This window comes from Berghia stephanieae, chromosome 1, assembly GCF_034508935.2.
Source record: "Berghia stephanieae isolate SIO BIC M18660-M18661 chromosome 1, UCSD_Bste_1.3, whole genome shotgun sequence".
Classification (NCBI taxonomy): Eukaryota; Metazoa; Mollusca; class Gastropoda; order Nudibranchia; family Aeolidiidae; genus Berghia; species Berghia stephanieae.
In genome coordinates this window covers 12,501,862-12,528,974 of record NC_088360.1, presented here as the reverse complement: position 1 = coordinate 12,528,974, position 27,113 = coordinate 12,501,862, and the positions used below count along the sequence as shown (strand labels likewise).

The 27,113-nt window shown below is 34.9% G+C and overlaps 1 protein-coding gene across 1 annotated transcript; it reads right to left on the bottom strand.

Moving 5' to 3' along the window:
* LOC144968162 (elongation factor 1-gamma-like) lies at positions 1-23,723 on the bottom strand. The gene is made up of 11 exons (XM_078906201.1): positions 23,630-23,723; positions 23,360-23,509; positions 17,991-18,054; positions 17,485-17,627; positions 13,312-13,455; positions 11,910-12,039; positions 8,167-8,258; positions 6,117-6,202; positions 5,068-5,243; positions 3,357-3,481; positions 1-609 (listed from the first exon to the last, which is right to left on the bottom strand). Exons 1-11 carry the CDS (start codon positions 23,639-23,641, stop codon positions 457-459), a joined length of 1,275 nt encoding a protein of 424 aa, XP_078762327.1. The 5' UTR covers positions 23,642-23,723; the 3' UTR covers positions 1-456.
* Positions 23,724-27,113: the final 3,390 nt, after the last annotated feature.

Here is a 27,113-nt window from a genome sequence, read left to right as displayed (position 1 = left end):
TTTTCTCACAGATTTTGTTTTATTTATACCTCAACGCAAAACTAGTTGGTGACATCGTTTTTAGATTAGGAGAGTGGTGTGTCTTTACACATTTTCTTGTCATTCCATTGCACTTCCGTTTACTCCCCATTCAATAAAGGTTCAGTCAATCACAGGACAAACAATGTAATAAATATCATGAAAATGTAACAAAGACTCACAAAACCAATGAAGACTTTCACACTTTTAAATTAATTGTACATTGGAGAAGGAACGTCCATCAAATCAAAAACTTATTTTTCCATTGTCATAATTCAATTTTTATGCATTGCAAAAATCAACATTCCCGAGATTCAAATGTCTAAATCTGAGAAAAAAACTGTGATTTTTGCATTAACTTCCAATTCCAATAAAGAGGGAACACCTCAATTATTAAAAAATGATCTTACATACTGGCATGACAAACAACAAGCTAATCTACTTGAAAATCTTGCCATTGTCCATTTCCTTTCCATCAAATGGTCCTTCCCACGCGAAGTATTTTCTGACTAACTCCTTTGTCTCTGGGGCATCTATGTCTATCTTGGTCCATTTGTATGAAGGTGCATCTATATTCCAATCTTCGTTGAGCTGGGGAAAAAAAAAACAAGGAATAAAAGATTTAAAATACAATAATTACTCATAGTGGTGTTTGATTAAAAAAATATGGGTTAGAACAAGTTAAAGGAAAAACAATATACAATGCAACATCTGGATAACGACATCCCCTGGATAGCAACATTGACCTCTGGTCCCAGTTTTTTTGCTACATGTTATAAGTGGCAATCTGGAAGAGCGAGGAAGTCAGACTGAAAATGAAGATCCTAACATCCTGTATTTTTCCTACTGCAATATATGGATGCGAGACATGGTCTATAACCAAAGAATCAGAAAAGAGAATAACCGCCTTCGAAATGAAATGCTATAGAAAAATCTTACGCATCCCGTGGACAAAGAAAGCAATGCAAACATCATGAAAACACTAGGACTAAAAAAGTCCCTGCTAATGAGTAAGATAAAAAAGCTGAAACTCAATTACTTTGGGCACCTGAAAAGACACGACACACTAGAGAGAGATGTACTGGAGGACATGGCGGAGGGCAAAAGAGGCAGAGGAAAACCACAAAGAAGATGGCAACAGGATATACAGGAATGGCTCAACAACGGCGTGACGGAATGTGGCAGATGGGCACAAGACAGAGACTTCTTCCGAAGGACTGTGTGGGAGGCTACGTCCAAGTGATATGCCACAGAGAGAGAGAGAGTTATAAGTAACAAAAAACCCCAAATAGCGACATATATTTTAGTAAAACCCCTGTTTAGCAACAGCGTTATAACAATAATAGGCAGTTGGTACCGATGCTTGGTAACCGACCATCATCATCTCATAGTCTTAACTCATAAAAAATGCCCCCCCCCCCCTTCCATATGAGATTGCTTTGTTACCAACCAACCAGAACATTACTACACTGCGTGGAACCAGCACTTGTTCATTTGGAACCACAGCAAAAGAAGTTTATCAGTGGATAGAACTCTCAAGGGTCCATTAACCTTCCATGATAGCTACCTGAGATCAGTGGAGGTTGACTGATAGATCAGGCAATGCCGTGTCCAATGGGGGCAATTATGGATATTTATGGTCTTATGGTATATTGGAATAGCGGAGAAAACAATAACAACCTCTTTCACTTTATTTTTTTCATTTGAAAAATCAGTTGTTTCTCTAAAAACATCAGTCCAAATTTGATCTTATTGTGGTTAATACTAATTTTTTTTTTTTTTTTTTTTTTAATATCGCAAGATGTAGATCTACTTATTTTTAAATGCTTGTGAATTTTTATGCACTTCAATAAAATTATTGGTATTCAAAACTCATCAGCAGTATCGCATGGATTTGACTTGAATTAAAACCAAAACTAAATGTGTGCTTGTGTTCATGTGTGGTATTATCATGTTGGCACTTGATTTTTATTTATTTTTTTTTTTAGTTTCGTCAAATGGGTTCTGGCACTGTTTACAATCAAAACAATGACAATACACATTGGAGAGTGAAAGCATATCTGGTAACCTTTGTAAACAAGAAGAATACATTCTAACATTGTTGAGACGTGATTTCTTTCCGGCACTGTAATCACGGGTCTCAACACGCCTCCTTTTGCAGCCATCTTGAAAACCCCGGAATAACGACATAATTTTCCAGTCCCGGGCGATGTCGTTATCCAGGGGTTGCACTGTAGCTACTATTGATTTTCCTTGTGGTTAACCCTTATTGCCCTTTCATCAAATATCCCTTTTGCAACCCACAGATCTACCATATTTTGTTTCCTTACTGAAAATGCTCTATGGCCGCAAAGATATATCTAAACACGTTGAACATTAAGTTTCCACTGAAAACATCAATGCCATTCAGTGGAGATAAGATGACCCCCTTATATCCAAAACACTCAAATGTTCTTGAGTACCTAGGTAATAATGATAATGATGATGAATGTTCCTTCTAAATTGTTTTTCTTGACTTTAACTCACTTAACCCTAACACCGACTATATCTGTAGTTTACCCGAGTTACTTTTACTCCATGCCTATTTATTACATTTTTATGAGACTAATTATGGGTGTAGTATCAAAGCTAACGTATTTAGTTTCTACATGTTAATGGTAGTTAAATAAAACTATGCACATGTTCATTTTTAATACATTTTTTCCAATTGTGAATAGTAGCAAAAAACTCTAGGATAGAGTGAGTTAAGGGTTTTACGGAGCTTGCAACACATATAGGTCACATCAGTGCCAGTAAAAAAAGGAAGAAAATTGGATAGTAAAAACATTCTAGATGTACAATTAAAAGGACTTGAGGAAAAAGTAAGACAAAGGGGAATGGTTCAAATAGGGAATATATGTAGATTCCAAGAGCAACTATCACTGTACTTAATTTGACATCACCTAAAAGTCTCACCAGCACAAGATCCCACTAAGAGGAATACACCCAAATATTTACTCAAAGCCAAGTAATCTCTTTCCAAGACAAAGAAAGCAATTGGAAACCATACAGCAAGTACCTCCCTGCCCACTATGGCGAACCCCACCCAGTTCCTGCTAAATTACCTATAAGACAACCATAAAAATGTAAATAAGGTACCACATGACAACACTGTTTAGCAATAAGAGATGTATTTTTGTTTGTTTGTTGCTTTAGGTCTCTTCCAACACAATTGAGGTTATATGAGAGACCGCTGAAACAAAAAAAACAAGCAATCTAACAAAAATAGTACAAATGTAAATCAAAATCATAACCTAAAGATATCATTGGAAAATGAACAAAACAACTGGCCAACTTACATCAAAAACCAGTTTATGTCCTTTCCAAAACCAAAGTCCTGTGATACCCAGACTCCCTGGCTTTCCTGTGATGATCATGGAGGCAAATGCATATTTACGGAGCTTTTCAATTCTCTGGAACATCCCTGAAAAAAAATAAATTCATAAATTGAAATGATTATCTTGAAATAAAAATAATAGTGCGGATACTCAAGCACAATGAGTCAAAATTCCAACAAAATTAATCATAAAATTCCAACGGCAAAATCAAATAGCACCAAAAAAAAAAATTAAAAGAAAAATTTGAATAGCAGTCCTGAAATTAAATGGTCAGAAGGCAAAATGAACATGCAGTTATACAAAATAATTGACTATGATTTAAAAGAAGCTATCTTGTTCAATACAACAAAAAATTAAACTTAAAACATTTCAGAAATCAAAATTTAACTATACAGTACATCAGACAATGTCACCCACCATCCAAATCTGCTATTATGTCAAGATGAAGCAGATGCAAAAGTGCATTTGAAATTCAAAAAGAAGTATGAGATGTGGGGGTGTGTGATGGGAAAATGCAGTTTAACCTTATTAAATAAAGCATATAAATCCAATGTTTGATATCATTGCTATAGATTCACATTTTCAGCATCTACCCGACATAATATCAGTTCACAGTGGTGGTCTCAATCCATTATCATAAGAGAATGGGGGTTGGATGAATTGAATTCTTAGTCTCATCATAAAATATATGTATGAGGAAAGTGCATTCTTCTTAATAAAATAAAATATTAAAAATTCTCTTGTCTCTCATCAGAGGCTATACAATTATTTAAAACAACTAATCCAGAGACGCCAACCTTAAATTTGGCTCACAGGAGTTTCAGACACCACTCGTAGGAATTTCAATGCCGAAAGAGGAATTTCCGCACACAAGAAAAAGGAATTGGAATGGTATTGTGTTTACACATTGTATAGTTCTAAATAGATAACTGATTAGAATTATATTATGATACATAAACACATTGCCAAATACAATCCCAAAGTTTCCTTATTTCAATGAAGTAAAGCGCCAAAACCTAATGGTAGAGATTGTAGTACTGGTGGTAGTGAAGATGATGTGGTGTTGGTGGTTGTTGTTAGTAGTAGTGATGATGAAGATGTGATAGTGGGTGTTGTTGTAGTAGTAGTGATGATGATATGGTGGTGATGGTGGTTGTAGTACAAATGGTAGTGATGATGATGTGGTAGTGGTGGTTGTAGTAGTTGTAGTGGTAATGATGATGTGGTGGTGATGGTTGTAGTAGTAGTGGTAATGATGATGTGGTGGTGGTGGTGGTAATGGTTGTAGTGGTGCTGATGGTTGTATTAGTAGGGTAGTGATGATGATGTGGTGGTAGTGGTAGTGGTAGTGATGACGATGTGGTGGTGGTGGTTTTAGTAGCAGTGGTAGTGATGATGATGTGGTGGTGGTTGCAGTAGTAGTGGTAGTGATGATGTGGTGGTGGTTGTAGTAGTAGTGGTAGTGATGATGGTCTGGTTGTAATACTGGTGGCAGTGATGATGACGTGGTGGTTGGAAGGGGAGGGGTATCCTTGGAACAAATTGACCCCACCGGAATTTGACGGAAGTTGCCCGGAACCCAGAATTTTTTACTCAAGACTGGAGTTTTTTTCCGGTGAAACCGGAGTTTTGGCATCACTGACTAATCATTTCAAAACAATTTTTTATTTACCTCCCACGAGATTGCTCAACATAAATGCGAATTTAGTGTCTTCAGTGGATTCAGCATAATCACATCTCCAAAGGGAATAGTTTTCCCTGTCAAAATGTTCCCAGAAATATGGGATTGCCACTGTTTCAGTATCCTTGTTAGAGTAAGTACGTTTGAATTCATCCAAGTCCATTGTACTGAAATAGAAAGTTCAAAGACAATTTCATTTAAGACCCCCTTGATTCGGTGATATGTTTTGCTTACAACTCTTTATAACAATATTTCCTAGAAAGCTTTTTCTCCCTCTTCTGGATTTTACAGCACTTGCGACAATTTTAGGTCATTACAGCAAGCAATACAGGAATGTATTTCTCATAAGAAAAAATATAAATAGAAGGTCCAAGAAAAATATATCCACATATCTAGTTGGAGACCACTTATAAGTCCCATACACACACAAGCACAAGACCTAAAGGGATGATTTATAAAGGAAATATTTACCCAAAAATTCATCCATCTGTTTAAATCCCTCACAGAAAAAGACCAAAGGCAGGCCCTAAACAGGATACAAAGCTAAGTGGACTGGTACAAATGATAAGAGGGGGGAGGGAAATATAAAGGGAAGAGACAGCAAATTATCTCCCGAGTCTACAAAGGAAATCAAGAGTCTCAATCCAGCTAAGAAAAGTAAAAAGTGAAAGCAAACCAACATGGTGATTTTTATGGGTATTTCTTCTTTCAAATGACACTATTACAAAGAGGCAACAAAACTAGATTGCAGCAGCAAAACACCCATGTGGTTAGCATGGGCCAATCTAAAAGTGTCATCAGGCACCAGACAGCACAGGATCTCAGTCAAAGGGGATATAATAATGATAAATGGAAAAAAAAAAGAAGAAAAAAAGCAAAAGAGGTTAAGATCAATTTCTCAGCCCTCCCATTGCTAATGATGGTAGAAAGGAATCATATGGATTGCCATAAAGCACCTCCATTGGATCAAAGTTTCAGTCAATTCGAACAATGTCATTCTACAGCATAACAGGTGAGAAAAAATGACAACACATAATTACCCCTTAGGCAATTCAGCCAATGGATCTTTGGGCTTGGGAGGTTCCTTTTCTTCTACAGCAGCTTGGGGCTTTGGTTCTTCCTTGGGCTGTAAAAAGGAATTACACACCGTCAGAGGTGAAATTGTTAATATGTTCAATTGTGTAGTGCTCACATGGGTGCAAGCAACTGGACCCCAAAAAGCCTGCAAGTCTACTTATGACCAGACATATAATCTGAAAAAACCTGCAAGATTCACGGACTTACCCTTACCTCGTCATTTGAAGTCTTGTTCTCAGCATCTAGTCTTCATAATAGTAGTCCACAATTGTTGTATGTTTAATCCAAAGGTTGTAATGCAGTAATTTGTAAAAAAAAAAAAAAATCAATCAAATCCAAATCGCAAAAAGCCGGCGACTTTTTTTTTTTCGGTAATCCAATCGGCTGGCACTCTTGCACCCATGAGTGCTCAGTGATTTGCAAAAACACCTGCCGTAGTGGTTTGTGTTTGTTAAGCGGCAGAGGAATAGGAAACAGTGAAGCAAAATATTTGCTTAGTAGTCTATTATGGCCACTTTTTCAGTAAAACTGAACTAATGCGCTGAAATAAACAACAAATAGTCTAAATCAAATAAAACTGTATGGAACTTGATTTTTAGAAACACTGGATAGAAACTGACTTATTGCTGATATTTTGCATTGCTGATATGTTGCAATGAAGAAATAGAGGATAAATGTTGGTGCAGTTATATTTGTCTTGACATGTGCAGTATACGTGAAACAATCACATATTAAAATGTCACAGCTTCCAATAATAACAAAGAATATAATATACAGCTTAGGGTAGCTCTTTCATAAACAATTTTGTTTTTAAACAAGGGAGACTATCATATACAGTGATATGTGTTTTTTTTTGTTTGTTTGTTGCTTTAGGTCTCTTCCAACACAATTGAGGTTATATGAGAGACCGCTGAAACAAAAAAACAAGCAATCTAACAAAAATAGTACAAATGTAAATCAAAATCATAACCTAAAGATATCATAAGCTAAATTATAAATAACCAAGAACAAACAGGCAGAAGATTTACAGGAAAAAAAATATCCCCTGTCAAAAATACAATCACAAACCAAAGAAGCAGGATAGGCTAGTAAAGAGAAGAAGAAACGACATCACTATCAGATCGTACACCCATGCGAACATCATAGGTATATGATTCAAGGGTGATGCTCCCATCCAACCACCCGCATATATATGTGTTGTAAATCAGGCTGTGATTAAAGATTGTTATAATAATAATAATAATAAGAAGAATAATAATAATATGATGTATGCTTTCTACATATACGTTTTAAAAGATATAAATTGATTTTCATTGAATGATTTTTAATTTTAGAATGATTTTGTCCCTACATCAAATTGATATATTCATATATAAAGCACAACTCACTGGCTTAGAAACTACTCCTTATTGTTATATATATTCATATTAAAGCACAACTCTGGCTTTGAAACCACCCCTTATGTATATATATATATATATATGCAAAAAGCTTGATATAAAGCCTAACAGTTTAATGACTGTGACCCAACACTTTGTTCGTTATCACATTTTTTTTTAGCTAATAGACTACAAGGAGTGCCAGGGCTCTCAATTTGAGGGTCGTTTGACAATATTCAGTAAGAAATGCAGAAGAAAACAAGTTATTTTGATACCATTTCCACAACAAAATTTCTCCTGTCTCCCCATCATATTAAAAAAAAAAAATCAGTTTTTTGTTCCTTGGGGGCTTGCCTAGTTTCCAAGATCAAGGCATCTAGAAGATCACTATTGTTTGAAAATTTTTTTCTTTCTTAATAGATCAAATATGATTCAAATTGGGATAAGGATCTAATGCCAAAAAAAAAATATATATATATTTTCTATACTCCTATTGCTTAGATTTAGATTATTTCTTAAAATAAAAATCTGTATATATTGGTGCTATCGCGTAGCGATTCTGCTTAAAATTTTAAAAGTAAATTATCAATGATTTCATTTTGTTTTAAAGCCATTAATTCCACCCTTTGCTTACTTTTGGTTGAACCTTCTCCTTAGGGGTGTCTTGTCCTTTCTTTTCTTTTTTCTTGTCTCCAGAGCCACCATGGAGTTCTTGGTACTTCTTGGCTGTCAATGAAAATAAAAGTTTTAAAAAATATATGTATATATGCATCCATTTTGAAGCTAGTAAATCCATAACATAGGGTGTTTCAAACTAATGAGAGCAACATTTTTAAAAATTATAAAAAATGCTTCATGTGGACATAAAAATTGAAATGAGCATTCCTCCTAAACAAGCCTCTGGATGTCGCAAACCAATTTGTTGATTCCACTGTTATTCGATTTTTCATCAATATTTTATGAAAGTGGCAGAACAAATGTCCTTAACACCACATTCTGAAAAGTACACAAGGAGATCTGGCTGTCTGGCACCGCAAGTGCAAAGTGAAAGGTCTTTTGCGCTGATCCATTGCCGAGGCATGTTTTCGTTGAGATAAGCAAGAACTGCAGGATACAAATTGGCCACAAATCAAACTTTGACAAGTCCTCTATCATTTCCCATTGATTATGTCCATAACAAAGCTTTAGAACTGACAAAATGCCAATTTTTATAATTCTGCAATATTCTTTTGAAACACCCTGTACTCTTAAACCTAAACCCTATATTATGATCTAAAAATGTTAATAAGTTTAGTTTTAGGGGGTTTAACACTAAATGCAATATCTTTGAAGTTTTTCAGATGCAGAGTTACCAACCTACAAAAACTTTTTGTTGGGAGTTGCTTTTTGTCATACACTGATCATACACTTTAAGAAATCTAAGGCTAGCCAACTAGCACTTCATAACTAATCACATGACCAGCTCCTGACATCAATAAAAGGGTTTTTATTCCTATCTCAGTCAAATTCAATTCACTGCATTCATCCAGACACCATACATTTCGCATACCGCAAGAGAAATAAAAGACACTCAGCAGAATCCTGCAGCCAAAAGCAACAAGGCAACAACTCCGACTCGGATAATAAAAATTACAGAAATATTCAAAATATACCTGCCAATTTAAGGCCTTCAACATTTTGTAAGAGGATTTACAGTTTTTGTCAGGATATTGGGAGAAATAACAAGGAGTCTCCAAGAGTCACGGATCAAAGAGCCTAAGTTTTTAAGGGTTTTATGGCGTTTGCGACACATTTAGGTCATTTTCAGCACCAGTAAAAAGGAAGAAAATTGGATAGTCAAAAAGTTATAGATTAACAATTGAAAGCACACAAAGAAAAGGTAATACAAAGGGGAATGGTTGAAATAGGATGTCAGGATGTCCACCAAAGTCCACCACAAAAAAATCTGACCAAAGTTGAAAAAATCCGACCACATTTTGTATTTTTTTCTAAATCAAATCCAACATTTCCCTTAATAAATATTATTTTTTTAAAACACCTACTTGCCTTGTACAATAACCGTTCTCTCCTCATATAACATCCATAAGAACAATTAATTAATTCATGGATTTCCCAAGGGACCAGAAACTGGAACTGCAATTTCAATTCAGGTCCATCAAGAGGATTACACTCACAATGTTTACAAACCATGATATACAAAACAAAACAAATGTAATAGTACATAACAGAGAGATGATTTACAAGGAAAAAAAATATCTCCCAAAACTATAGCTATACATTTGACTGTTTGCCTCACAAGTCAAGGACCCCAGCCAGGGCTAGGACAAAAGTAATCCCATTCCAAGACAAAGACAGAGAGCAACTCAGAAAACAGATAAACAGGGGTAGAAGAAACAGTAAGGGACTGCCTGCCCACCTTGGGAGGTCAAAAGACCTCACTCAGGAAAGACACCTAAAATGAACAGTAATTTGTCAAAGAGAGGGAAAGACTAAGAGGGTTCCTATTACATACTCATCCTAAAAGTGTGCAAGTTAATGTGTAATCGAACCCCTCAAACTATGGGCTTCAACCACTAATTTCAAAGACTTAGTTGTTACCTGCAACCCTTATAACACACCAAATAAAAATAACTCAACACTTAAATCGTAAATTGCAACCAAAATTAACCCATCACTTAAAAAGGTCTGATTTTTAATTTTATCAATTTTCCATACATTATCATAACGTACCTAAAGTACAGTGTGCATTTTTGTATTTATTCATAACAATGCACAAACTGCATGTTAATAATTAATCGAGAATAGTTCAGTAGTTGGCTTTTTCAAAGTGAACAGATAAGAGGTGGACACTATACAGGACCAATCAATCAGTGATGATAATGGTAATTTGTCAAATAGGAGGAAATATAGGAGGGAATTGTCCATCGGTCAAACAAAACAAAAACATCATAGTTTTGTATATTACATTACTACTTCTAGTGTACAACAATTCTTAAAAGTAGAGTATAACCTAATGTAAATTTCTAATGAATTGTCCTTTCTTTAAAACGATTTTTTTATATGCCCTCTATTAGAGATTTAAAATTAACTTTTGGTCAAAAGGCCTGAAATTATTTGTTTTTACTTGTTTTGTCTTTGTTACTGTAGCCCAGTGGTAACGGATCTTACAAATAAGACATATCTTTAATAAATTAAAATTGTATAGCATTGCAAAAACAAAGGTAAAAAGAGTACACTAAGTCGAGCATCCCTTATAATTGTAATAGATTATCATCTCTCAATAATCAGATGTTTATAAAGTTAACATGCATGATTGAAGAATGGTTGAGAGATATATATGTTTAAGGGAAAGATAGAAAGGGACAACAACAAAAAAAAGTGAAAGAGAGTGAGTTAAACAATTAATAAGAGAGAAGAGAGAGAGAGAGAGAGAGAGAGAGAGAGAGAGAGAGAGAGAGAGGAGGAGAGAGAGAGAGAGAGAGGAGAGAGAGAGAGAGAGGAGAGTGAGAGAGAGAGAGAGAGAGAGGAGAGAGAGAGAGAGAGAGAGAGAGAGAGAGAGAGAGAGAGAGAGAGAGAGAGAGAGAGAGAGAGAGAGAGAGAAGTTTAATTGATGGCACTTTTTTTTTAATTAGGATAATAATTATCTTTGTAAATGGATATTAACTCTACTTACAAATAAGTTCAAGACTCAGTTACCCCCTCCCCCACCCCATTCCTTTTCAATTGCCTGTCTCACTTTTGACATCTGGCACCAGTTTGTCTAGACACTCATAAAAATTGGAGTGTCACCAAAATTCATACAACTGAGCACAGGTCTCAAAATATGACAAAAGACATGGTGATTTTTTTGCGGATTCACCACTTGGCCTGAGCTTTTATCAGAGGAAAATGTACGGCAAAATCAGCAGAAAATTTCTGAGAAAATCCCAAAACTTCATGGAAGATTATCATCACTGACAAAATAAAATATATGAAAGCAAATCTTTTAATTTCAACTATAATATAAATGCTTGAAATCAGAACCCACTTTTCTGGTATCCTCCTCCTACATGATCTATAGATAGAACAAAAAGGACGTCACTCGTGCTTTTGTTATTGTTTTTTTTTTTTTTGCCATCTGCATTTATGAGTAATTCTCACTTAATTGTACTAACCAGACTATAAACGTTTAAGGTTACACATAGTTTTGTGAGTTGGTCCGTTATACATCCGGATGGCAATGTTGTGAGCTTCTTAGCCAAGTGCACACTATATTCAAAATGTTTTGTTCTTTTAAATCAGCAGGTTTTTATGAAGATTGTGAAAATAAGATAAATTGACATAAACAATGACAATGCACATAAGGAAAAATAATGCTACCTTTATTCTAATCCTTACCATCAAAAGTGGCCATTGATGTGGCTAGCTTGACACTTCCGAGAACAGCTTTGAATTGTGGCTGGTTGATCAGGGTGGTGAACCATCTATTGACATTTCCAAATGATTTACGGAAGGCAGGATCAAGAACCTAAGAAAAAAAAAAAAAGAAGATAAAAATAACTTATAATTATGTCCCAGACATAAGAAAATTTAAGGATTCCATTGAATAGTACATTGCAAGCCGCTTGATCAGAACATCGCCAATACGCTGAAATCATTCCAATAAAACTATATTCCAATTAACCGATTCAGCTTGGAGCCTCAATTAAAACAACACCATAAAGACTACACAGTAGCGTTATATTTATATACACTAATACAAAGAATTCTTTTATTTGTCTAAAATCTTATTTTCCATTCTGCGTTACATTTACCATTACATGTGTATAGTCATGATGGTAGATGAAAGAGAATGTATTACCATATCTTATAACTTCACGTTCATGTGAAATTGTAACTAAATCCATATCTCGAAAAGCAGCCAAATGAATCAAGGACGAATCCTGTTTCACAGTAATCCACAACACATCATACAATTTTAACTAAAGCTGTATGCCTCGTCAAATGCAATTCAACCGCTGCATTATTATAAAACCGCTCTCATTAAAAATTGACAAATGGCTAGAATATAACATATCACCATATTAAAAGGAACAGGTTGTTATATCAATTCATGGCTTTTTGTTCAATCAAAGACACTGGATGACTCCATTATTGTTCTTTTCAATAGGAATATTCATATATTATTTGATTGCTTGGAAAGGGAAAAATAAAATATTAAACGTTTGCTGGAGCTCCGAAATCGTTCCAATTAACTGGTGTGCTTTCCGGTTAACCAATATATTTTTCTGTAACAGACAGATCGTTCCAATTAAGCAACTGTTCAGATAAAGCGACGTTCCAAATACTGGCTTTAACTGTAATAATAAATGCTCAACTCCAAACCATGGTAGACTGGTTTAACTATTTCAATCTCTGCTTATCTGAGCAAATGAAAATGAGTACATCACATTATCAGCCCCATATATTTTAACATACACTACTTGGTCTCTCAATGTGTATAATAAAATTGGAAATATGACTTATAAACTAAACAAGGGTGTTTGAATAAAAAGGGGTTGATTTTGGAAGTTTTAAATACTAATGCACTCTTGGTTCGTTAAGCAAAATTATTTAGACTAATTTAGATAACATATATATATTGGGGGCTGGGATAGGGGAAAGGGGCAGGCACCCTATTCACCGTAAAATACTATCTTAAGTACTACTGTACTAATTTATTTACAATAACAACCCCCCCCCCCCCCCCCCCCTCACCCAAAAAAAAAAAGAAATTAAAGGTGGATGAAATTACACTTACAAGTTCATATAGTGACTGGAGGTTACACACTAAACTTATATCAGCCAGGGTGACTCGCTCTCCAACAATGTAGGTTCTAGTCAGAAGATGGTTGTTGAGTGTACCAAGTGCATGGTTGATCTGCTCCTTGGCTCTCTCTGTATCCTAAAAATAAATTTCAAAAATTAAAGACAAATATGATCAATCTTGCTTTCAACTAGCATACTAAACAGAGAATATAAATACCACAGTTGATAATCCATTTCAAAATAGTGAATGGATAAATATATTTTGAGAAAAGGAATCTTTACAGACATAGCTATAACCAGCAATTCAATTCAATTTACTCAATATTTTTAAAGTCATATCTTCTAAATACAATTTACAATTGCTTTGTTCTTTGTTCCTCTTATAACTCCAGAAAATGAGGAGAAATTGTTTGCCTAGCATAATCTTAGAATGATTTGAAAGTGCTGGTCGGGATGGTGATGTGGTGATCGAGATGATATGTAGGTCGTTGTAGTAGTGGTGGTAGGGATGATATGTAATAGGTTGTATGGTAGTGGTGAAAGGGATGGTGATGTGGTGGTTGTGATATGTGGTAGTTGTAGTAGTAGTGGTAGGGATGGTGACGAGGTGGTAGTGATAGGGATGATGATGTGTAGGTGGTTGGTGGGGATAGTGATGCTGATGTGGTTGTAGTAGTGGCAGACCTGCCAACGTTCCCAGAATAAAAAGTCTGAAAAGTGTATTCTATGACCCTAAAAAGTGTATTTTGTCTGCACATGTGGACAAAAGTGTACACTATATAAAAATTTATATAAAAGCTAACACCAAACCCAAATCAAAATAAACTCTGATCTTCATTATTCAAGCAATCTCTAGTTATTAGTATAAGGCTCAGAAATTGCAATATCTAAGGTATTCCTTTCTAAACACTTGAAATGACCAAAAGACCCCAAACATGTTGGTAGTTTAGTATTGATGCTAGTGTCAGTGGAAGAAGTGGTGGTTGTTGTACCGACAGTGCTCTAGTGGTGGTGGTGGTGATGATGTGGTGGCGGTGGTGGTAGAAGTGATGTGGTGGTGGTCGTGGCAGTTGTAGATGTGGTGATGCCATGATGGTGATGGTAAGAGACGATGATGTGGGGATGATGATGATGTACCAAATGAAGTTGTGATGATGATATCTGCTAGCCCAGTAAATCAGCTATAAGTAAGTTTTGAGATAAAATATTTGGGAGAGTGGACATTTTGCAACAGTAGCAAGATATTTTCCATATATGTTATCTAATGCATTCTCTCTCTCTCTCTCTCTCTCTCTCTCTCTCTCTCTCTCTCTCTCTCTCTCTCTCTCTCTCTCTCTCTCTCTCTCTCTCTCTCTCTCTCTCTCTCTTTTTTTTTTTTTTAGCATCACTACTACTACTACTCCTCCTTTTACTACATACTACTAATACTATTGCTTTGGTCAAATGATGGGAAATATGTAAAATGCAAAGACAAGTTAAATACTTCTAAAATGGTTCTAGAGAATTCATTTTGAACCAAATACCGTTCCTAAAGCTGCCCACTTTGTAATTCAAGATTCGTACAAAATAATAAAGAAAAAAAAAGATCAATATAAATTTTATAAATTAAAATCGAGTACTTTTAGCTATTATAAAGGGAAATAATTCAGTTATGTTTAAGTTAATTTGCAATACACATACCTGCCTACTTGAAAATTTCAAATTCAGTAAGAAATACAAAATTCATCAGTAATTAATGTTCAAATTTCAGTAATATAGACAGACCTGTAAATGAGCTCTATAAAAATTGACTGAGACTGAAACTGAACCTCACTGAAACTCTTCGTATCGTATCAGAAAAATCCAAAGAATCGAGATGAATAGTACACAGCAAGCTCACTTGAGCAAAACAATGGCAGAAAACTAATTTACATGGGAATTAATTAGGCTACTTACAATTGTTTCTTATAATTAGGTACCCACATCAGTGAAGACTTTCGATTTGAAGATGTCTTCATAACGCACTTCCAGCATTCGCATTAAACTTTTTAATACTTTTAGGTTCTGCCAAGTAAATGTGGTCAATTTTGGCTGAGACGAAAGTGAAATTTATTGCTCAGCGGCTCAGTTAAAATTGGCTACCATTGGGATCACAACAGGTTTGGAAAGTGAAAAGATAATTTCACGAAGGCTGTGTGAAAATACACTGGGATGTGTTCAGACACGGCACTTCTAAGAAGCGTCACGTAGCCGTGGCAATATATCCATCGTAAAATAAACGGCCCTTGAGCTATGCGTAGCACTGTGGAACATTCCTAATTACTTCAAGGTCATTCGACTACGATTAATGAATTCTTTCTTTCTTCTTCATTTCTTTCTTTCCTTTTAAAAAATATTTGAATTTGACGAATTGACTGATTTCAGTTAATTGAGAATTTACAGGGTCTAGTAATACTAAATCAAACAGAAATAATGATAGATACACCCTTTTATAATATATGTAAAATACTTACCATGTTATATAGGCCTACTGCTTATGTGGGTCAAGCCTCAATCAAAGCCCATTTTCCACAGCATGGCAAAATATTCATCAGAAAGCAAGTCCAGTGAATAAGTAAAAACTACATCTGCTACAAATTCTACACATTATATATAAATTTTTTTTTGTAGCATGCCGTAAATAATGAAAAATTTTTTTTTTAAATTTAACGTTGCGACCATTTGTATCAGTAATAGTCCGTAATTGTCCTTATACTTCCGTAACAATTACGGACGGTCTGTAATAATAGGCAGGTATGAATACAGCTTTTAATCGAAGGCTTCATAGTCAAAGATGTTAGTTCAATTTAATTTTCACTTAGAATTTTCTATTTAACAAGTGGCAAAAGCTTAAATGTGGTCTGAGACTATTTTAAGTATAAATAAGCTTATATGCATAATTCTATGCAAATCCTCAAAAATGTATGAGAAAAATATTAGTGAAAACCGGCCTCATATAACTAATTGAAATGATAACTATAGTACTAAATGTGATGCATCATTCATTCAGAAACACAGTCAACAGTTGGTGTACAACATGTGTATCATTGCATCAAATGTATATCAACATCATTCACATCACGTATTTTTTAAAATCGTACTAAATCCTTTGGAATAGTATCCGTGCATTTGGGTCCAAAAATCTTGTTTGTTTGTTTGTTTTTAAGGGTTTTACGGCACTTGCAACACATTAAGGTCATATCAGTGCCAGTAAAAAGGAAGAAAACGGGATAGTAAAAAGTTCTAGAATTACAATTAAAGTACAAAAGAAAAGGTAAGTCAAAGGGGAACTCGTTCAAATAGGTAACATGTAGATTCCAAGAGCACACCGTCAAAGTACTTAGTTTGAGATCACCTAAAAGTCTCATCCAGACACAAGTACAGGTCCCAACTAAGAGGAATACACTCAAATGTTTACCAATCATATAATATAATATGTAAACTAAATATAATACAATGCATAACAGAGAGATGCTTTACAAGGAAAAAAATATCATCTCCCAAAACTATAACTATACATTCGACTGTTTCCCTCCCAGCCAAGGAACTCCAGCAAGGATCAGGATAAAACTAAGTAATCTCATTCCAAGACAATGACAGGAAACAATTGGAAAACGGGTATGGGGGGATAGAAGACACAGCATGTACCTCCCTGCCCACTATGGGAGGTCAGGATCCCCACCCAGCCAAAAATCTTAAAATACGCAAAACTGTACTGGTTTGTAGTGGTGATGGTGGTTGTCGCAATAGTGGCAATAATTATGTGGTAGTAGTTGTAGCAATGGTGGTGGTAGGGATTATGTGGTGATGCTAGTTGTTGTGGTGGTGGCAATGATGGTGATGGTTGGGATGAAGATTTGGTGGATGTTGTAATAGCAGTGGTGGTAGGGATGTTAATGTAATGGATGGAGTAAGCCTTTTCTTATCCTTAGAAAAATCTGAAAAAGGCGGAATTGGGATAGTGATGGGCAGAGATGAACCACTGTTTAGGCGGAAATCCGCCTTTAGGGGGAAGATTCCCAGCCCTGAAAAAGTGAAAATTTCCATATTGTCTATCAAGAATCACTCTTTACTCTCTCATTTTCAAAATAGCATAGATGATTTTAAATAAAAAGGATATGGGCATTTCTAAAACATTCACACGAACCTGCTTGTTGAACTGGGTAATGCCCAAACATGGGAATGTCCAAGTACAGGCAGCAGGAAGAATTTCATTATCACTGAAGTTTATCCATTGTTGAACCAAAGCCTGCTGCTTCTCATCAGTACCTCTCAGCTGACTGTTAGACACTGGTTGAAATATTTTTATATCGCATTAGAGCAAAAAAATGTTTAAAAGCAGTGGTTTCAATCCTTACATTTTTCAGTTACGAATATCTAACCGACTGTAGACTTATCCTTTTAAAAATTATAATAGAATTAGCAAATAGAGATTTATGAAACAAATGACTCTTAGACAATTGGAAAAACTTAATAATCTTAATCGGGTTTCTATAAATCCAGCTCAATTTATATAGTAAGAAATAGTCGTGCATAATAAAATTCACAAACTACTAAGAAGATTTTATTTTGATACCAAGACTAAAATAATATAGTAAACATGGAATCTCCCTCAAATTCAAAGTTCAGAAATAATCTTTATTAATAACATACCATAGTAAGCAATGGCATTACTCTCAGATAGACAGAAGCCATCCTTTCCTTCAAAGCTGGGAACCTTGGAAAATAAGAACACAATAAAATATAAAAACACCTTCCCATCAAAACAAATGTCAATAACCTAAAGCAGACATAGAATTGGAAAGACTGAGTAGTATGGAACTACAGTATTAACAACCAACATGTCAACTTTTCTCCGCTTATGTCAGCCTTCAGATTGTCTTCTGATATACTTTGAAGATAATTTCCCTCATCAAATAAGGTCACTCGTAATAAAAAGATGATTGATTTAATCTTTATCCGAACTTAATATGGAAAAGAATACAGGGTTAATTCTAATTTGGAACACCTCTCTAATATAGTTTTATTATAGAGAATAAAATGTTCGCCCTAATACTATTACTAATGATTATACTATTCCTATCAGTAGTACGAGTATAATGATAAGGTAAGCCGATTCAATTTTCAATATTAACTAACCAATAACAGAACAAATAGTTCCAAAGAGGGGTTTACAAAAAATCCTGTAAAGGTAATGTGGCCAAGACTACAAATTATCTTTGGAAGGATTTCCATAGCTTCCAACATCTAAAGAGGGGATATTTTTTTTATTGTTGAGATGAATCCCCCTTTTTGTTATCAGGAGAGGGTGGGGTGTGGTAGAAACCCCCTTCCTCCCCTCACCTAACCAGAGATACTATAACATGATAAAACAATGTCTGCCATCATTTGCAATATTGAAACTGATGGGAAACATATTAAGTAATAATGGTGTCAGCAATAAGCGATAACCAACTCGGCAAATTGTTTTTGAAATTAGAAAAATCGCACCACTTATAGAAATGAAAAATCTTAAATTAGTGGGCATTGAAACTAAGTTAAATCGAAGTGCTTATTTGCAGTAGTACTGCGAATATGATTCCACGACGTAATCACTATTTGCAGTAGTAAAAGCAGTCTCCCGTCTCTGAAAACTAATTTTTATCCCATCGCTGAACACAACACTATTTACTGTTCACAATGGTGTGTTGTCGATTGGCTTGAAGTTGAATGAGTATGTTAGTTTGAGAAGGAAAGAAAAGGAGAGATGATTGAAACATTTTGTGTGACATAGAATTGAGATTTTGAACGGTTCAACTTTTCCTTCAAGTCTGAAACTTGACAAGATCATGTTTTTGTTACTCCAATCCAATCCATGAATATGTCCCCATCCCCACCTCTCCGACTTGATCATCCGTTTACATCTTGAAATATATCAGCTTATCTGTCAGATTACTTTAATGAGAATAGTTCCGTCCCCGTTTATTGTATTATTTACAGTTAATTAAATATAATTCATAAAGTTCCAGGAATTTCTCCCCCCTCACACACACACACTTGTCGTGGCTCATGACTCATATCTCAGTGCTCCTGCAAATAATAGAAGTTACCATTGATAAACTACCTCTACTACTACAACCACCACCACACCACATATCATTACTACCACAGCAACCTCCAAATCATCAAAACTATAGCAACCACCACCACCTTTACATCATCGCTACCACTGCCACTACTACAACCATCACATCATCATCATCACTACCACTACCACAGCTATCACATCGTTATAAAAACTACAGCAACCACCACCACCATTACAATTACATGATCATCATTATCCTTTATCACTTATCACTATCTATAGGCACTTGCAAGAATTTTTCAAAATAGTGATATCGGTATTAATTTAGTGTAGAAAAATAAAAGGGAGTGAAACATTTACAAAAGTGAAAAAATTACCGCTCTTAAAAAGTTATGACCTTTTATGTGGTGAAAAATCTCTATAGAAGCTTAATAGGAATCTATGTGACCAAAACACAGCAACCCAATGGATAATCAAGTATAATTCAGAAACGGCTTCAGATACAACTTTGACATTTTTACATGTGGTAATTCAACATCTCTGTAATACATTGCAAACAGAAAAATTATTTATTGAGAGATAAAGGTATAGTTTAGAGCTGAAACAGCTGAAATCAAGGAAAAATAGATCACAACATGCAAATGAATGGCCTATTGTAATTTTGGAAAATTCGACAATTGAATATTTATTCACATGTAGATAGACCAAATACACCACTGAATCGGCGTCATTTAGTTGTTCACTTTGAACTTTTCAAAATGAAAATAGACCTCATAAAAGCAGAGATATGGACTGATAAATGTTTGAGGTGGTGTATAAGTGTTTAAAATGGTCGAAAATAGGTGATTTTAAAAACTTCCGCTCCCCCGTTCTCCTGAATTGGATTCAGTAGTCTGATGTAACACGCCCGGCAACGGCGGCCATCTTGGTTCTAAACAAAGAAAATCATTACTTTTTATTCTTCATGCTGGCTAGAACTTTTCATTCCCTTTTCATATGCCTTGTGATCAGAATGTGTAGAAGTCAAAACATGATCAAATTGATGGGTTTTTTTTCCTCTGGATACGCGTTTAAGCTCGCCGGAGAAATATTTCATACGGCGTCCGCCATTGTTACGATAGTTTAGAGCCAGTGTTACTAAGTTACCATACGTCATTAGGAAGGAAGTGACGTTACGACTGTTGAAGATTATTGGACAGACGGCCGTCAAAGGATGAAAAACGGCAAAATCAACAGGGAAAAATAAATCGGAAAAAAAAAAGGAAGAGAATTGTAAATTATAAAACGAATGCATGGACATGAAAACGACAATTAATTGAATAATTTAAAACAAAAATAACTTCCATAAATGGAATATTTTGTAAGATATAAAGATGTAAAGTTTTGATGTGGATTGACGAAGTTATCTCTCAAACCCAGCAGACGACAGGAAGTGAATCAGTATAAAGAAAATGGCAGCTTCTGTAAACAATCGAGGCCAATTACTGTTTTTTGGGGAGCTAACTTTTGAGTGCAAACATATTTTGCTCTGAAATTTTTAGAGAAGCTACTTTAATATGTATCGAGAGGGACTTTTTTTAAAATTAAAAAGGACCATCTCTGGTTTAAAAGTTATAAGCGTTTAAACTCATATACTCTCTTTCTAGGCACTTTGATAAAATTTTCAAACTCAAAATATCTTGATTTGACTCAGTCAGGGGGATGGGACTTGAAAAAACAAAAAAATTGATACCTTATTTGTTTCTCTACGACCTACGGTTCCAGAGTTATTTATATTTTTCTATTGAAATTTTTTGTCAATTTTACAGAGAGAATCTGTGATCTCACTGCTGCCTCAAAACCAGCATCTCGCGGCGATCGGGAAATTTTGAGTTTTACAGTCAACAGCCCCACTTATTGTTTTCAGTAATTTTGTTTCAATTAAAAAATAAATGGCAAGTGTTAGGTATCATTTTAATGGTCAGAAAATAAGCTTTATTTTCATATAAATCATTTTTATGGATGGAAAGTATGGAAAAAATTAAGGATCAATGAAAAGGGGAAAAAATATGAGGTTTTTGTCCTAAAAAGTGGGGTTGATGGCGGAAAAAATAAAATAATGAGCGAGTGTATCAATTTTCATGAAATTTGGCAGAGATATTCTTCAATTAATTGTCTATCGATGTATGAAGTATAATTAAAATGTATCCATAATTTAAAAACTTATAATTCAAAAATTTATAAATTTTTATTACATAAGCTTTCTGAGAAATACAATCAGGAATTAAGAATGAAATACACCGTTAGAAAGCTTGTTTTGTGCCCTTTATAATGATACCAAAGTTAGTCACATAGGTTCACAAATAACGCCATGGTGACCAAAACAGTAAAGGGTCAAAAATAAAGTTCCAAAAAACGAGTTTCACCTTACAGTGAGCCTATCGGCGGCCAATGGACTGGAGTTATCAAAGTGCCTATCTTTACGCAAAGATTTCTCAAAATCATGATATAGGAAGATAATATTAGGCACTTTGATAAAATTTTCAAACTCAAAATATCTTGATTTGACTCAGTCAGGTGAATGGGACTTGAAAAAACATAAAATTTGATACCTTATTTGCTTCTCTACGACCTACGGTTCCAGAGTTATTTATATTTTTCTACTGAAATTTTTTGTCAACTTTACAGAGAGAATCTGTGATCTCACTGCTGCCTCAAAACCAGCATCTCGCGGCGATCGGGAAATTTGAGTCTTGCATGCAGTCAACATGGCCCACTTATTGATTTCAGTAATTTTGTTTCAATTAAAAAATAAATGGCAAGTGTTAGATATCATTTTAATGGTCAGAAAATAAGCTTTATTTTCATATAAATCATTTTCATGTATGGAAAGTATGGAATAAATTAAGGATAAATGAAAATGGAAAAAAAAAAGAGGTTTTTGTCCTAAAAAGTGGGGTTGGTGGCGGGAAAAATAAAATAATGAGCGAGTGTATCAATTTTGATGAAATTTGGCAGAGATGTTCTTCAATTAATTGTCTATCGATGTATGAAGTATAATTAAAATGTATCCATAATTAAAAAAGTTCTTATAATTCAAAAATTTATAAATTTTTATTACATAAGTTTTCTGAGAAATACAATCAGGAATTGAGAATGAAATACACCGTTAGAAAGCTTGTTTTGTGCCCTTTATAATGATACCAAAATTAGTCACATAGGTTCACAAATAACGCCATGGTGAACAACGCAGTAAAGGGTCAAAAATAAAGTTCCAAAAAACGAGTTTCACCTTACAGTGAGCCTATCGGCGGCCGCTGGACTGGAGTTATCAAAGTGCCTAACAATATTAGCATCATTGTATGCAGAATTTTATGCCCTTTCCAATGATATATAATACATGCCATTTCATTCCACTGAGAAAGAAGAATGAGCATTTAAAAATCACTCCTAAATTTTTTCCCCTCAAAAACGGAAACAGAAATCCTCGCCTGTTTTCAACTCACGAGAGCTACTTCTTGCAAGTGCCTACTATCTACCACTACTAGCTACATCATCGCCACCATCACTATAATAACAACCACCACATCAACACTATGTCAACCCCACCATCACTACACAACAGCAGACACATCTTCATCGTCAACTCAATGAAACGCAAAATAATAATTGAGTAATAAAAAAAAATAATTTAAATTTAAAAGACAGTGGCTACAACACTCTACAGACGACAGAAACTGCTGACCTGTTGACAATTTTACATTAAACTGATTAACATCTGCCATATTTCTTTAGATCTATAACTATTGTTCAAGTTTTAAAGATATTGCATGTGACTTGCGTCAGCAGACTCCCCTTTCTATTTCTAGCAGACAACACTACACGACGACTGACACTGCGGAACGTTTAAAATTTATAAGTCAAGACATCAATATAAAACACTTCAAACATAAAAATTTGGAAATGATCAGCTTACCTTTCCGTTTGGGAATTTTTTCAAGAAGTCACTGGACTTATTGGTTTCACCCAGCTTGAAGTTTTGTGCAACTTTGACGTCAGCACCACTAAACTGGGCGGCAACCAAAGCTTTGTTTGCCCTGAAGCTTTGAGGGTACGTGTATAGAGTCTGCAAATAAGGTTTTAAAATATTAATGAATTGTTAATGACAAACATGGGTGGTTCATATAGCAAGATTGAGATCAGATGATGGTGATATTTAACGATGTTTATCATAAGATATACTTACACCGGCCGCCATGTCACCAACTACGATGTAAAAAGAAAGTAGAGAATTTGTTTGGATCGGAAGTCGGAAAAGGAAATGGCCCCAGGCTTCCGAGTCCTAGGAGTTCATTTGAGGTCATCGTCTCAACTACAACAACAACTACTACTACTACTACTACTACTACTACTACTACTACTACTACTACTGCTGCTGCTGCTGCTGCTGCTGCCGCCGCTGCTACTACTATTAATATGATAATAATAATAATAATAATAATAATAATAATAATAATAATAATAATAATAATAATAATAATGATAATAATAATAATAATAATAATAATAATAATAATAATAATAATAATATAATAATAATAATAATAATAATAATATTAATCGTAAATGCTCTGTGTAACGTTTATGCATATATACAATTTATCAATTATTTATATAAAAAAGTATTCAATTTTGATTAATTGATATAATTAGACATCTAATGCATAAATAAGTGTCATATTCAATATTCGTAGTATAATTAACTCTATTTACATTCATTTGGCATTTCCAATTTGTGCATTCGAGAGTTTCAAATAATTGATAAACAAAATACAATAATATCCACTGTCATGTTACATTATTCGTCAAAATCAAATATTATGTTCGTAAGCTCTGTTTCAATGGCATTCTTACAATTATTAATTGAATTAGAAACTTTAGATTATTCCAAACAGTCCTTTGCATTAAATTATTTTTCCTTATAGGCGAATTACATCTTTCAACAAATATTTTAAACTTATCTCCCCTCGTGTTTGAAACATGCGAATATATATACGTACGCTTATGGAGGACAGGACAGAATGGCGAAGACTTGTGGCTCATGTTGGGCGCCCCAAGGGGCGGCCTAAGTAAGTAAGTATAATAATAATGATAATAATAATAATAATAATAATAATAATAATAATAATAATAATAATAATAATAATAATAATAATAGTAGTAGCAATAATAATAATAATAATAATAATGATGATGATAATAATAATAATAATAATAATAATAATAATAATAATAATAATAATAATAATAATAATATTGTATATTGTACTTCCCAGCATTGAAAACAGGCTCAAGACGCTTTATAATTTATCTCTGCCCTGGTGGACTCGCATTATAATTTATTGGACGATTCAAGCAGCCCGTTAGGTGCTTATACATTTTTCTGATAAAGACATCAGGCCAAAAACAAAGCAAAAAAAAAAAAAAAAACAAACAAAAAACAAACAAACAAACAAACAAACAAACCAGGGGGTTCCTAACTTTGTACACAATTGGATTCAATAGTCTGATATCACGTCGCCCAACAATGGCGGCCATCGTGGTTCTCAACAAAGAAAATCGGTACTTTTTATTCTTCATGCTGGCTAGAACTTTTCACATTTCTTGTGATCAGAATGTGTAAAAGTCAAAACATGATCATATTAATAATGATTTTTTTCCCTCTGGATACGCTTTTATGCTCATCGGAGAAATATTTCATAAGGGCGTCCGCCATTGTTCCGATAGTTCAGAGCCAGTTACTAAGTTACGATGCATCATTACGAGGGACGTGACGTTACGACTGTTGAAGCGTATTTGCAGTGTCATTTTGAACCCATTTAGTGAGTCGTACCTATAGATAGTATGCGCTTGGCTAAGAAGCTCATAACATTGCCATCCGGAAGTATAACGGACCAACACACAAAACTGTGTGTATCCATGAACGTTTATAGTCGGGTTAATACAGTTCAGTGAGCATTACTCATAAACGCGGATGGCAAAAAACAATAACAAAGACCTGAGTGACGTCATCTTCGAACTATCTATTCATGAACCTCGTGAAAAGTAAACCCCTGAACAAGCATGTGTGTGTTTATATGTGTGTGTGTGGGGGGGGGGGTCCAGTGATCCTACTCGCAACAGAATAATCTTCAACAGTCGTAACGTCACTTCCTTCCTAATGACGCATGGTAACTTAGTAACGCTGGCTCTAAACTATCGGAACAATGGCGGACGCCCGTATGAAATATTTCTCCGGCGAGCATAAAAGCGTATCCAGAGGGAAAAATAATAATATAAATCTGATCATGTTTTGACTTTTACACATTCTGATCACAAGACATATGAAAAGTTCTAGCCAGCATGAAGAATAAAAAGTACAGGCTGGGCGACATGACATCAGACAATTGAATCCAATTCACGGTGCATGATATTGTTATTGTAAACCATTCAATTGTTCACTCATCACAGACCCTTCATTTTTTTAAAATACTGCAAAGAAGAAAAATGCCAAAGTATTGTACTGTAACCGATGAAAAAAACCCCCAAGAAAACAAACAAACAGACAAAAAAAAACACAAACAAACAAACCCCCCCCCCAAAAAAAAACAACAAAACAACAAAACAACAACAACAACAACAACAACAACAAAACAAACAAACAACGGCTTAACGTCACTAATAAATATAGTGTCCTAGCCGATTATCATTAAAATCCACCAGGAGGCTGTATATAAAAAAAAATTCCCTTTATTCATCCCAGTGTCTATTCCAAAGGAAGACTGGAATAACCCAGGCGTCAGCCGCAGTGCAACTCCGCAAATTGAGATAGGGCGAGGTGACCTACTCTTGGCCACACAGAGCATCGGCGGGTGATCAAACTCGGTACCTTCCGTGTACGAAACAAAGATGTACCGCTGAGCTACGCTGTCCCCTATATATATATGGGGATGGGGTGGATGGTAATATTGTTGATGAGACTGAGCTTACGCGCTTACGTACTTACTAAGTTACTTATCCGAACTAGCGATCAGCAGATCTCTAGCCCTTCGGTGTTGTTTCATGTCTTTGTTCGATGTCTTATGTAGGCATCTTTTATGTCCATGTATGTAGGCCAGTTGTTCCAGGTAAAGCCTCCGTGCACATTGTGTAATATAAGAACACATTAAGCGGAGTTTATCACATCACATGTCTGTTCTTATGGTATTAACTATACATGTTTATGCGGCTTCGTGGTCTAGTGGTATTGTAATCGGATTGTGACTTGTACTTGTAAGTCCCAGGATCGAAACCCGCTGTGGGCGGCGCAAAGTTGAGTTCTTGGAAAAGGCTCTTTACGCTTTATTTCCCAGAACTCTCAGGTGTAAAATTAGTAACTGACCAGTAACAGCGTCAAAAAGATAAAAAAAACCCCCTGTAATATTACCCTTTGGACCCTTTATAAAGCGCGTTGAACACATTTAATAATACAAGATATATATAAAAGGTCACGTTTGTGTTGATTCGCACAGCTTAATTGATGGACTTTGACAGTTACACTCTATCAGACCCTCTAAGCATTGCGAGAGTAGAGAAGCACGATAGTCATTTAGTTTGAAACCACCTTTTAAATGGTAGCCTATGACGGGATGCTAGTTCGTGAGACTGCTTGCATCACTCGTATGCGCATGTGGTGCCAGGGAAGATAAGGT